We start from the raw sequence: 14582 nt of genomic DNA on the forward strand, positions 1-14582 counted from the left end.
GAGCTGTGTGTTAGACCTGCATGTTTTATTCAAATGTTGCATGCCTATCTATTTAAAGGACCAACTGCAGAAAGAGGGAACGTCATATGATCAGCTGCGGTTTACTTCCCAACATTTTTCGGTGCAACGTGAATAATGTACAGGAGCCGAATGTCGTTATCTTCCTGATGTAAAAAAATTGCTTGCGATGGAGAAATCCGTTGACATCTGTGTTCGTTTATCCTTTTTCTCGCCGGGGCGGGTTCAGTCGGCGGTGCTTATTTCGCCGTTGTCTCGCATTAAACGCGGAAATTGGCTAGCTTTTTTTCCCCCTCTCTCCCTCCTTTCTTAAGATTGGTGTCAAAATGTTGCAAATGTTGGACCGAGAAGACGCCTTTCTCCCCGTCTCGGCTTCGCCCCGGCCCGGTTTGTTACAATGTAACAATGGAGGAAGAAATTCTTCCCTGTAGCCGTATATATACTTATTGTGACATCACAGGCATGCCCTACGCTGGGGCATGCTGGGAAATGGAGTGATTCTACTTTTTTCTCCTGCTTCTTTGTTCATATGGTTCAGAAACAGACGTGTAAAATAAGAAAGCATTTAACATAAACCTGACTGATTTACAGTATGTAATGTTAAAGCTACAGTTTATATGGCAACACAAATTACATGTGCATATACTGCACATCTAACCAGGAAAGGCAAACATTTGCTTTTAATAATATTCATTAATTAAAATGACACCGTTTTCCATAAAGAACTACGATAGTTTAAAAAATAAAAAAAATCCAATTATTTATTTCTTTTCAAACACCTCAAGGACACATTTTAATAACGCTGCATGGGGCTAAAATTGGTATCTAAAATGTCAAGCTATCAATTTCATGAAAGCAGTACAATGGACTGAACATAAACTAACCATGTATTTTCACATGCAGCTCCATGACATGTATTAGTATTTGAATGTGGTAACATCCGAAAACAATAATTGGTTAAAATATTTTTTTTTAACTGCCAAAGAAACACATCATTATTTATGAAAACATTTTTAAAATAATGATCTATTTACAAATAAAGTTTAAACCACATGAACAGGAGACAGTTTGCTGGTGTGGCCACTGAGATGACGAACACAGAAAGTGTTCCATTATCATTCAAGCTCCATAGGTAACACTCTACACCAACTACAAGGATTTAACAGTGTCTGGGAGTCTAGGAAAAGCTTCTCCCTCCTCAAAAGTAACATTTAAAACTAGTGAAAGACTGACATTGTTCGCTTTCAAAGGACTCACAGATGTAATTGAGGACAGCTGGATTCCAACGTTTTTTCTTAATGTCCTGATAACTGATTTTATGTCTCTTGTGATTCTTTGATGCGACTGTGATTGTGTTAGCTAAACTGTGTTTCTTGCAGACTGGCTTCAGTGGATCCCAGAAAGCCAACCCAGCATGAAGAGGAGCAATCGCGCTGCATTGCAGGCTGAAAGTCAAGTACTGTCAGAGTAACTCTTTAGTGGCTGATATCATTATTCTTTTTTTGCATATTTGGTTGTTGGTTTTTAAAAGAGATGACAAACTGTTTCTGAAGCACAGAGCTTTGGCGCACCAGATAACAAATAAACAGTGATAGCAGATGTAGTGCCGTAAACCTCTTTCACGAGACATAAGCAACCAAGGAAAACGCAACCATGTAAGGGAGACAATGGTAGGATGACAAGAAGATTGTTCACTTCACTGTGGTAACAGTCACTACCTCAAAAGTAAGACAACAAGGTAGAGTGAGGAGAGGGCCCGGTGCTTCAGTCACATGGTCTTCTTAGCAGCCTCAAGACGTTTCTCAGGGGGCGTCCCCACGTACTCCAGGAACAGTGAAGAATATGAAGCACTAGAGGAGTTGACTGGATCGGGTCTAAAAGGAGAAAACAACGCTATTCTCCTGCGCAGCATTCACTTCAAGATGATGTGGTAGCCATCGTTTATGTCATCTGGAAAGAAAAGGGAAAGAAGGAAAAAAAAACATAGCAGAGGAGGGCGTTATAAATAAACTTGCAATGATAAGTTCATCAAGGCTCCACGTTAAATATAGACACACATTAATGCCACACTCAATTACCTTTCATTGTGTCCAAAACGAAACATACTTCATCCTGGAAGTTCTGAATCATCTGTTAAAAAGAGTGTAAATGTTTAATGTCGGAGGGAAACAAGCTAACGTTGTTTGCTAGCGTGTGTAATGACACCTAGTCCATCAGTTTGGCATCATCTGTGACTAAAATGTGTAAGTGACAGAAATTTCAGAAACTTTGGTCGGTCGTCGTCAGGCTCTGGCACAGTTGAAGTGGATTTGCTAAGGTAAGGGCCTTTTATCGCACCGATTCTGCACGGTGTGGCAAACACAGCTTCTGAAATTATCATGGCGACACAACGCGTCATTGGGACAGAAAATATGGAGGCCAGGTTGCCCGTTGCATCAGGGTGGCATAGATGATCATCAAGGCAGCACGTTGCTGCCTTGTTAGCATTAATGTGTGTGAGCCCTGCTGGTGTAACGTTACAAACATCTGCTGGCAGACAAACTTCTACCTGCCTTGGAGCTTTCAAACAAATCTTTATTGACGGGCCGTTTTATATTTCTATTTTACACATACAGTGTGAGCAAATACAATGTGAGCCTTGGCTTTACACTGCAGATGTATGAGTTACAGTTGGAATGAAACCACAACATTTATGAAATCGTACAGTGTATACTCAGTTTACAGGCAGCGAGCAGAAGGATTACTTGCCTCGTCGCTGACTAGCACATGGATGCCAGTGGGACCCTGTTTGAAGATCTGATTTATCTGCCTGGGTGAGATGTTGAAGAGCTGAGCGAGCTTCTCTGTCAGCTCAGCAGCAGTGAGGTCCTCCAGGTAGATGGCATGATATACTGCAGAGAAGAACAGGTACAAAAGCACACGTTTATATTTCTCACTCAAGTATGTGTTGCGATGACAATATGAATTTAGGGAGATTAAAAAGGTGCAAGATTTAAGATTGGGAGCATTTTAATTGCCTCTCAACATTTCGATGGAGAGCCGGTGGCTCACAGCGAACACCCCACTAATAGTGTACACAAGGTGGACGCTTGAATGACAACACCGTGGGTCAGGACGGCCGTACGAGGGCAGGGCAGGGCAGAGCAGGGCAGCGGCGGTAAGCTAACATGCACCAACACTCCCCGAAAGCACTCTCGGCCGGAGAAGCTCGGATAACAACACACGCACAGAGGGACAGACTTAATTATCTGCTCATATAGACATTACTCCACTATATCTTTACATATATAACAGTTGTTCATTGTTATATTATTGTTTAGATTGTTAAATATAGCTCCTTTATTCTCTTATTCTGTAAATGAAAATCCACCTTCTGCACAGCAAGTGATGCATTTTTGTTTAAAAGCTACGTCAACGTGTTGGACAATAATTCAAGAACAAAGTAGAAGGCATGAGCAGCTACCACAGCAGAATAAAAAGAATAGTGCAGAGAGATACAGTTCAATTAGAAGGAAAAGTTTGACGTTTTAAATATGCGCTTATTTGTTCTTTGCCATGAGTGGCATGGATGACAAGAGCAATTATAATGTTTGTATGGTAAGTATGAAGTTACAGTCAGCAGCCAGTTAGCTTGGCCAGTTAGTGCAGTTCAAAGGTATCACAATCTGCACATCTTAAGTTCAATAATTAAAAAGTTATATCTCTAAATGTAACGAATCCTGTTTCTTTTATCTGAAGAGAAAAACATGTTGGTCTCACTGCTGCTTTGCAACTTTCTGATATCTTGTGGTGTTTGTTCTCATTTGTCCGCCTCTAATAACCATGAGTTTGTCAGATGTGATTGTCTATACAACATTGAGAGCATGTTAAGATCATGTGGAGTAATGGCATCCTGAGCAGATAAATTAAGTAGCTCTCCCTCCTTGTTTGTTGAAATCAGAGCTGGTCTGCGTTTTGTTTACCTAGCCAGTCATAAGTGCATGTTGATGCATGAGAGTCTAAGCATGTGTGCCCCGCTGGCTTGCTCATGGCCGCCACTCTGCACTGCTCTCATATGGCATTCACGGAACAGTAGACCTCCCCCTCTTTGGATGCCCAAGTATTTCTAAGACACGGTCACAGTCTCGGCTGGTTAAATGGCCCCCTCACGGTGATGGCAGGACTATAAGCATTGTCATTACAATTAAAATGTACTGTCCAGACATCATATTAGCATCAATCTTCTTATTTAACTCTCAGAAAGAAGGCTAATCTTTCCAATATTTCTCAAAATGTTTAAGTATGACTTTAAATGTCAGCAAAAGGAAATTCAAGATAAAACGTCACAGTCTTGGAAACAGCTGTTTCTTATTCAATTGATGACTGTGAAGGCCAGTGGGATAATTTTGTTTTAAAGCAATGACTACATATCAGACAATATATTGTCAAATTGTTTCATGTATTTGAGGATATTCATACTAATATTGCTTTTCTTATTATTGCAATGTTTGATGGATGTGGTGGCATGAGCATGCACTGACCAAAGAAAGTGTTCGCTGCAGCATCTCCGTTTTCATGTTTCGGTTGCTGCTCCCTCGCCTGCTGAGACTCCTGGCAAACGTAAATGGTCAGCCTCGGGCGCACCACCCTGTCAACAGCATCCAGAGAGAAAATAACAAACCTTTCATTTGTGATACATTAGGAAGTTGACATTTTGTAAGATGGGATTTGATTAAAGAAGACCCACCGTCCCTTCAGTGCATTGAAGAGTCTTATACCATCAGCTGGCCCACAGATCTGGATGACATCCTCCCGGGTCAGCTTCAACATATCTGCCCCTGGGACACAAAAACAAGACCTTGCTTTAGAGCATAACACCCTTCCCTCTAAGAATTACACATTACAAGTTGGTTTTGGGGGCTCCAGCAGTTGCCAAATGTGCAGAAAGATTATCAAAATATCATGTCATAAATGCAAGTAAAGGATTCATCTTTCACTTATCCTACCACGAGGGAGGTCCCCATACAGGCTCACCTACAGACCACAGTCCGAGGGGTTGGCAGGGATTTAGTGTCTTGCTAAAGGACACTAAGGCCATGTCCACACTACTATGTTTCCATTTTAAAACGCATATCTTTTGCTACATTTACACTGAGTGTTCATACTTTGCCAGAGTTTTAGAACACTGAAAAAACTGTTTTAAACTCTGTGTGGATGTATGTCTTCATTCATTCATGCAGCTGGAGTGAAAACAAGTAATAGGGATGGAATGAACAGGGGCTGTTGTTGTCCAGCTGTTTAGAGGAAGTCAGAGGGGGCCTCTGAAGGAAAGCTGTTAATTTGCAAGTCTGTATTTAAAAGCCAGACTACCTGAGAAGCTGGTGAAGAGCCGACAGAAGGGTGAGAAGCGGTTTCTTAAAAGCCACTGTTGTGCATCCTGTGGTGTTGCTGTGGGTAACAAATTCTGAGGGAAAAAATTAAACATTTAATTGCAAAATTCTCAAATGATATCTCAGAGTTAGCTTGTACGAGTCACATATGAAATTACTGCCATTATCTGAAATGACCTCATGCCATACTATTCATACTGTCCTATGAGAAAACATTTAAAATGACATCTAACAACACAACAAAATTGGCAGATTTGACTAAATCGTGATATTCCTGTAAAAAAAAAAAAAAGAAAAAACCTATAGGATCTGGAAACGGCCTCCTAAACCGTTCTTGTAATTGTCACCAACTTGTCTGTGGCTCCTTATTGGATATCAAAAATATTTTAAATATATTATTTAGTTTTTAAGATATTGACATGGCTCAGCCCATAACTGGACCAGAGTCAAAACATTGGTCCAATCATCACAACACTATTAGGATATGTCTACAGATGTACCTGAAACATACACTGCAAGTTTCCACTAGGTGGCACTAAAATAGCACAACACATATCAAACTGTAAATCAGAATTTCTTTGTCTCATCAAAACATACTTGGAGGATAGGTTTCATGAAAGTGTTGAAGAGGGTGTGTAAAGCTATTTTGAACATCACTCAATAAGGGGAGCCACTAATTCTAAACATGTGCATGGTCCTGGAGCAAAATAGGCCATGAAACAATGACAATTTGTCCAAACTTGCTGGATTTTTAAATTAAGCTTTTGAACCATGTTCCAAATAGCCAAAATATGACTGGCAGGATTTGGAGAGTGCATATCCTGAAATACTGCAAACATTGTCATGATGAAACAAGTTTGTGAGAGGCCTCAGTCCTTCCAGTCAGACAAATTAAACCAAGTGAAGTGACTTTGAGAGGCTTTGTGAAGCTTGAATGAAACCTGCTGCTTTGAATTATTATTTTTTGTAAAAAAAAATTTAAAGTCATTCTTTCATTCTAAAATATGTATTAATCAAAACTAATCCTACTTGGGTGACATCGCCCACCTATAATGGCGTCTTTATATTTTAGTAGGTGCAAGCTCGACATCTGCCCAAATATATTGCATGTACAATATGAAATGGTCTATCAAGTTGTCTTTCGAGGTTAAAACATAGACACATAGAATAATTAGCTGGTTCCCTGTAACACAAATAAAAGAGCTGAACTTGTGTTTTTGGTCCATCATTATTAAGGGTTAGGCCTGAGATTATCTACTAGTTTTGCATTTGTCAGTATTACTATGCAGTGGTTCAGAGAGGTAGCCGGGCAGTGAATATGCACTTGAACTTACATCTACTACCTGAACGACAACAGGCTCAGGCTGGTGGGTTGGCGATCCATTTCTAAAAAGGATGAAGAACGTACCATGTTAGAACCATGTAAGAATTCAGAAATCCAGAGTTAGAAGAATCTAAACATCAGGTGTGTTCCCTACCAACCAAAACCACTAAACTACTGTGTGTATTTCATGGTTGATTACATTCAAGGAGTGTTAATCATGAAGCATTGGCAGGTTTTGTGAAACACTTGTACCCTTCTGGCACTGTGAAGCTGTTGGGTGTGGTATTGAAGCCAGGAGATGGAGAGTTGCTGACGTATGTGACCTCGGGCCAGGGGCAGCACTGCAAGAGAACAACACTTTTGATATTGTTTGCATACAGATAACCTACCAAACATATTTATGCTGCCACTAGTTACAATCTGCAGCTTTCCCTTACATTTAAAGCTACTACGAGAACTATTCATCTTGTGTTGATTTTGGCGGTCCCTGTGGACAACAGTGGCAACAGTGTTTCCAGGTATCAGAGTCCCTTTTGGAAAATCTCTCATTTAACTGCAGCAGGGTCTGTACACTGCATTGACCTTTTTCAGATTCAGATTCAACTTTATTGTCATTGCACAGAGTACAAGTACTAGGACAACGAAATGTAGTTTAGTATCTGATCAGAGTGCAAAAGAGAAGCAGTAAAAGTGCAGTGCAACGTGGTGGACAAATACAAATTAAGACAATATAAACCGTGTGTATATATGTAATATATATATATATTTATTTATTTATTACTTACACACACACACACACACACACACACACACACACACACACACACACACACACACACACACACACACACACACACACACACACACACACACATATATATACATCTCAGTGGATTTCTACCTGCGTTTTCAGTGCCCTGAGTCATAGTCTAGATCAGCCGTTTAACAGCTGGGCACGGCTGAATAAACAAGTCAATAATTTTAATGACTTGTTTATTTATCTAATCATGCATCCCTTTCACACATTAGTAATGTGCTAACCTCTGTCAGGATTGTGGTTTCATAGGAGGACTGATACTTTTCCTTCTCCTGTGGCGCCCTCTTCTCCATCTTCTCCCTGTCAGTCTTCTGCTTTCTGTCTGCACCTTTAGGCTGAAACAGGTCATGTGGAAACAATTCAGGTGGTGGTCATAGAGAACAAAATATTTGCATTGCAGTACATCAATGTTGTTTCTGTCACTTTTGGCCTCTCTCTCTCATTCCCCTCACCTTGAAGACTTTGAACTGGCAGGAGGCAGAGTGGAGGTGTTCTGTGTACTCTTCATTCTCATTCTCTTTAAACGTGTCTATCTGGATTCGGAAAGGGACACCCTTTTCTCCTCCATGCTTGCGCATGGTGAACTCTGTGCTGATGCAGTGTACCTAAAAAGGAAAGGAATTTAAAATAAAATAAAAGTCTGCACAAGAATGACGACAAAAACATAAACTCAAATACAGAAATAAACTGCATTACAAAACATTATTAGTAATTACTGCTTGCAGAATGGCATCTATTCTGTTTGTGCAAAATGTCAAGTGAACTGAATGTTAACAAGCTTAGATTTATGATGCCAAAATGATTACAATTGCCTCAGGTTACTGATGTTGTCTTTTAATGAATGAAAGTAATTAAGGAAAACCAAAGTGTTGTCTGTCATGCTACCTGGATAAAAACTGAGGTTCTTTTTGATGGGTCCCAAAGGAACTCCACAGTGTTAAGCTGAGTAGGGTTAGCCCGGGGGTCGATTATGCCGACGGACATGGGGATATCTGCAATGGATCAATGTAAAACAGGCGGTTATCAAAAGAGTTCTTGATGCACACCATCTTCTCGATAATATTGCCAATGTCTAAACCCTGCACTTATAGTTCAGGCCAACAGTCAACATCCTGAATTTATCCCGAAAACTACTGGATGGTTAACATGCATACAAGGCTGCACAGCAACAAATCTTTCCACACACAAATCCAATACACTAGATAAGAACCAGAACCTTCTTAAGCCATCAAAGTAGACCAGCATTTTTCATTTCGTGCTCACCCAGGTCGAGGATGCGATCTCCGGGCCTGTTCCAGCGCCAGCCCTCCAGCTGCTGGTGCTCTGTGTACTGAAGTCGTCTGTCATGAAACACCACGCGGATGATGCTCTGAAATTTAATGAGATTCCTTTTTAGAAAGAATTAGGCAGATCGTGATAATGCTATTGAAGGTAATATGTGAATGTTGATTTGTCCCCACGGTCCTGTGCAAATACGTCATCATGTATGCGTGTGCGTGTCTGAATCTTACCTTCACCATTTTGTCAGTGATTTCTGGAAGTTCCCCAATTTTACCATTGTCAAGCATTCTAATTTCATAGGACTGCCCTGCAATAAAAAATCCATACAGTGAATAAATATTTACAATTAAAATCCAACCATTGAAGCTATACTAATCATAATAATGCATAATTTACATATAGTTCATTTATTTAGCAATAGGATATGTTATCATGGTGAAGTACATTGACCATGGTAACAGAATGACATTAAATAAAGCCAATTCAGCTGTACCACATAAACAAGATAGTCATGATTGTGTATCACAAAAGAAAAATATACCCCTAAATTATTAAACTAACAAACAGGCTGAATTGCCATTTAGATTTTGCCCCCCTATCCCTAATTTCCAGTCATTAAATGTGTCTATGAAGATATACAGTCAACCAGTTAATAGAATATCTAGAATAAATATCAAAAGGCAACTGAAGGGCGAATTAAAAAAGAATGGTTTGCGGCCGTTGATAGCACCATGAACTGTGCATCATTTGCTATTGCCTCGTCTCAAAGTTGTATTCACAAAGACATTGCGATAATGAAAATAAAGTGTAAACATGGCCATAACGTTTTGCAGCGGAGTGCAATTGCCCTTTTTGTGTGTCCGTGTTGCAAAGTAGAAGTGCACTTGAGGCCAATGCTTCAGATGCGAGTCAGCCAGAGCCAGGAACATTGAGTCGATTAGAACCGGCCCATAAAGACCGGGCTGTGCTCGGACTCACACTCCTTTCATTGTGCCCACATAAGCCACTGCGCGTGGGGGAAATTATACATTTTTAATGAATAATATTCTCTTATTTCAAGAGATTTACAGAAACGATAAGTTAGTAAGTTGTATGCAGCTACGCACAAGGCACACTAGCATACCGTCATTGATTATTTAAACACACTTTTTTATGAAACAACTGCCATTGCATTCCGCCACTGCATCCCACAATAATTAATCTTGGCGGACACCCTTTCTGCGCTTCAGTTACCACCATCTTTCTGAAGAGGCTAATAACTTCACTGTAGCTATTGGTGCCGATCTTCGTGGTTTTTGCAAAGGGGCTCATTTGCACAGAAAGGGGCCTATTGTGCCCCAATTGTATACATAATAGCTCATTTAAATGATTGCAATAGCATATGAGCACTTGGCAGCACAGGTAGGAGTGCATTTCACCCTTAACGGGTGCTTTAAGAATCACAATCTGTTTTTGTCATTTGTACAGGATTAGCAGCTGCAAAAGCCATGCTATCCTTTTGTGAATTAGCCCTTGAAGCACCCCTTGATATTGAAACATTTACATAGATTTGAAAAGTGCAGTGTGGCAGGGATCCTGATGCTGACCTTGGTTGAGGTAGGTGAGTGTTTCATCATGCAGTTTAATGGCTGGCGAGGTAGCTGCACACAGAACATACTGAAAGGGTAGGATCTTGTTGTCGGAGTCTGGAGGCAGGTTGGACTCCTCCTGTTTGAAGATGGGGAGGGCAAGCACGTCACTGGGGAACAGAGACAGAAGAACAACACTATTAGTGAGCTGCCATGACGATGTAATGCTGATATTTGATTGTAAGAACGGAATATTTTCCACCTCATGATAAAAAAAAAAGTGTTGAGTCAAATGGAGAGTCTGACAACACTTGAGGCTGAATGCCGGTTTATTGCATTAGTCTGCTTTGCAGTTGATTAAGTATATTGGAGGCAACTAGGACACCAACACCACTAAATACCAAGTCAGCATCTCATAGCTCCTCAACAGAGGAATTTCAGGAACAAGCATGCACTTTGTAGCTTGAACAGTATCATTTAACAGAGCACTTAACCAGCCAAGAAAGGGAACAATACAGAGGAATCTTTCTCTAGCAAAGCAAAGCACTTGAGTCAGTAAACCCTAAGTGTATTTCACATAATTGCCATCATTAAAAAAAAGAGCACAAACATCATAAATATATATTTAGACTTTAAACTCTTTAAAAAATACCCCCAAAAAAACAGCAGTGTGCAGATCTATTTAAATTGATGTATCAGTAGTATGCTGCATAGTGGCACAATGGAAAAGTAGTGCAAACATAGTAGTGTGGACAAGTCGAATGCCCCACTCAAATTTCATCAAGTAGTATTCTTTGTCTGATAGTCACCAATCTTTGCAATTCATCTGCACATATACAGCATATTTTCCACTCAGCCATCACTAAGTGCAGGACTTCACATACAGAACATACAACTAAAATATAAAACTTTGACAATAGGTATTCAGACACCTTGACTCAGCACTTAGTTAAAGCACCTTTGGCAGCGATTACAGCATCAAGTCTTCTCGGCTATGACACAACCAGCTCTGCACACCTGGATTTAAGGATTGGACCTAGTTTTAATTCAGGATTTGTCTGCACCTTGCTCCATTCAGCTGTCCCTAAACATTGCCACTGAAAAACAGCCCACAGCAGGATGCTGCCACCAACACCATACTTCACCGTTGGGATGGTTACAGGCATGTGATGAGTGGGGCCTTGTTTTCTCCGGACCAGAGGCTTAGAATTGAGGCTAAACAGTGTAATCTTGATTTCAGCAGACAAGAGAATCATGTTTCTCACACTCAATGAAAGCCAGATTGGAGTTAGCAAAAAAAAAGCACCTAAAGGGCTCTTGAGTAGGACTTCTGTCTGTTCACTCTAATGTAAAGCCAAGGTCGGTGGAGTTTGCAGTGATTGTTGTCCTTCTGAAGTTTCTCCACACAGGATCTCTGGAGCTCTGCCAGAGATCAGGGTCTATGTCGTCACCCCTCTTAACTCCAAGCAGTTTCAGGGATTTTTTTTAACCCATTATTTGGGGCAAGACATCAATGAGGCATGTCAAATAAAGTGTTTTTGATTACATTTTAAGCTTTACTTAGGATGCTTTTTCTGACCGAAGCATTTGTTGCATGTGATGTGTTCAAGGACCATAACAAAGATGAAAATCTGACAATAATTTTAAAAAAAATTACAGCTTCTGGCTATAAATAACTGTAGTTTTGGCAATTGTCTCAAGAAAACGTGCTTTTTAGTCCCGCCAGCAAATGTTGGGGTTAAGAGGGTTAAAAAGGCTGAGTGCCCAGTTTGGCCATGCAGCCAGCTCTAGGTTGAGTCCTGGTTGTTCCGCATTTCTTCAACTTAAGACTTATGGAGGCCACTGTACTCTTGAGAACCTTCAATGCAGCAGACTTTTTTGTATCCTTCCCTAGATCTGTGCCTTGACACAATTTTGTGTCTGAGCTGTGCAGGCTGTTCCTTCCACCTCTTGGCTTGGTTTTTGCACTATGCACTGCCAGCTGTGAGTCTATATATAGACAGGTGTGTGCCTTTCCAAATCATGTCCGTTCAATTTAATTTACCACAGGTCGTCTCCAATCAATGTGTAGGAACTGAAATTCAAGTGTTATAGCAAAGGGTCTGAATAGTTGTGTAAATGTTATATTTCAGTTTTTGTTGATTTTAATATATTTGCTCATTTAAAATAAAATAAATAATCCTGTTTTTGCTTCTTCGTTGTATTCATTGAGTGATGATTGACAAGGATTTTAGGATATGTCTGCAACATAAAAAGGTGAAGGGGTTTGAATACGTGTGGACACAACACCCATCATATCAAATACCTTTATATAGAATCTCCAGTCTGGTCCACATATAAGTGACAGAATATGTTCTCTGCAAATGACGGGATTTTGAAAATAACTGTTTGAAAAAAATATACATGACAAAAATAAAAAGATAAAAAGATATTAAAAAATATTAAAAAGTGAGGATTGGAGGTGGATTCACTTTGGAGGTAGATTTACATTATGTATTGAATGTAAAGCCTGTATTGAAATAGTCACAAATTAAATCAGATGACAATCTTTTGGTGAATATCGTATCACTTGCAGCACTATTACTGCCCAACAGCAGACGTAAAGAGCATGACTCGTGCAGTACCTCATGCTGTATGCCCCAGCGCCGAGCTCCTGGCCAATGCCCGACAGACTGGCATCAAAGTCCTGGACCAGTCCGGACTCGATCACCTCGTCCGTGAGGGGCAACTTCAGAGCCCATGCCATGGTGGCGATTAGCTGATCTTTCGGAGTGCAGTTGCGGTTTAAACTTGCGCCAAGTGCCCCACAACCTTCCGGAAAAGTGAAATAATAAGTTTATCTTTCATTGAATGTGGAATCGTGAAAATAGAGCAACATGTGGATGTTTAATCGAAGAGCGTACCCAACTAGAACAAGACACATGGATCAAACAGCAGGTTGACGCAATTGACAGAAACGTAACAGGTTTTTATGCTGAACAATGCACAGCTACTGAGGGAAACGGTAACGTCACACGCGTTTAGTGCAACCGTGCGCTGTTAAAATATAAACAAACTATGGAAAGAAATATTATATATTTGTTAACTTTCTATTTAGTTAAATAACGTAATAAAATACAAATAAACCCCACATACCTTTAGGTGAGCGGAGGATAGCTACTTGCTAACAGTGCGACAGTTTCATGCCATCATGTCGCGCTCCTTCGCCCCAGCACTAAAATAAACATGACGAGCTAACCACTGAGCGAGAAGGATGCTAGCCCTGCTTTGCCTCACTTATTGGGGATTCACGGGAACAAGTTGCTCCTGATAGACATATCTGGATATAGACACGTCCAAATGAGCTCAGACTCCTACATGTATGTCATGAAATGTCTTGCTTTTGTTTGTTTATCTAGCTTCGTAAGGAACAGGAGCTGCTGTACTTTCCGTCTGTCTTCTTCGTGTTATTATTTCCTAGTGCGAGCAAAGAACGTTGGCGCTCATTACCGCCACCCATCGCTTGTGGCCGGTACAACATGAGGTTGAACGAGGGAGTTTCCTGCTTTTAGAAATGCTATTTTACTTTGAAAAACAACCCATTTTTTAATGTAGACCAGGGGTCACTGTCAACTACAATGATTGCAAATGATGAAATATATCAATACACAACAACGAGGAGTGATTAATAAAACCAGGGTTTATTTATCTGACAGGAAATGACAAAAAGCATCCAACTTCCCTTTTTCTCTTTTCTTGCAAAGACCTGAACTCTTTATGTGCTTTGCAGAGTCAAATGACTATCATTTTTTTATTATTATAATTTAGCTCTTATTTTCTCTATTAAGAACTTAGTATATTAAACAATACTATGTATTGTCCTCCCATATTGAACATGAAGGAAAACACATATTATAGCAAGAACTTTGTAATATTCATCATGTTGTATGTGTAGGTACACTGCATGTCCATTACAAAATAAGCCCATTTATAAAAAAAAATTTAAAAGGCAAATATGCACCATGTAATTCACAAGATCAGAAAAAGTGATTAATTCATATTAAAATGTACATTTAAACTGCAGTATTTTACATTTCTTCTGCATAAAAGTACATTATTCTTAGTGATAGATGTTTGTTAAGTTGATGATTGCAATTGCCAGTACTGCTACATTTTTCAAAGCAAATATTCTTGCTCTTCAAGAACATGAAAATGCAGAAATTAAA

At 39.9% G+C, this 14582-nt stretch overlaps 1 protein-coding gene across 1 annotated transcript; it reads right to left on the reverse strand.

Moving 5' to 3' along the window:
- Positions 1–752: 752 nt before the first annotated feature.
- On the reverse strand, positions 753–13629 carry tfcp2 (transcription factor CP2). The gene is made up of 16 exons (XM_079225943.1): positions 13513–13629; positions 13002–13188; positions 10396–10547; positions 9040–9116; positions 8792–8897; positions 8414–8520; positions 7981–8133; positions 7753–7863; positions 6964–7052; positions 6722–6773; positions 5368–5461; positions 4745–4835; positions 4539–4645; positions 2767–2909; positions 2097–2148; positions 753–1968 (listed from the first exon to the last, which is right to left on the reverse strand). The coding sequence occupies exons 2-16, from the start codon at positions 13121–13123 to the stop codon at positions 1931–1933; spliced, it is 1494 nt and encodes a 497-aa protein (XP_079082069.1). The 5' UTR covers positions 13124–13188; positions 13513–13629; the 3' UTR covers positions 753–1930.
- Between the last annotated feature and the right edge of the window lie 953 nt (positions 13630–14582).

Source organism: Taurulus bubalis, assembly GCF_910589615.1.
Source record: "Taurulus bubalis genome assembly, chromosome: 11".
Taxonomy (NCBI): domain Eukaryota; kingdom Metazoa; phylum Chordata; class Actinopteri; order Perciformes; family Cottidae; genus Taurulus; species Taurulus bubalis.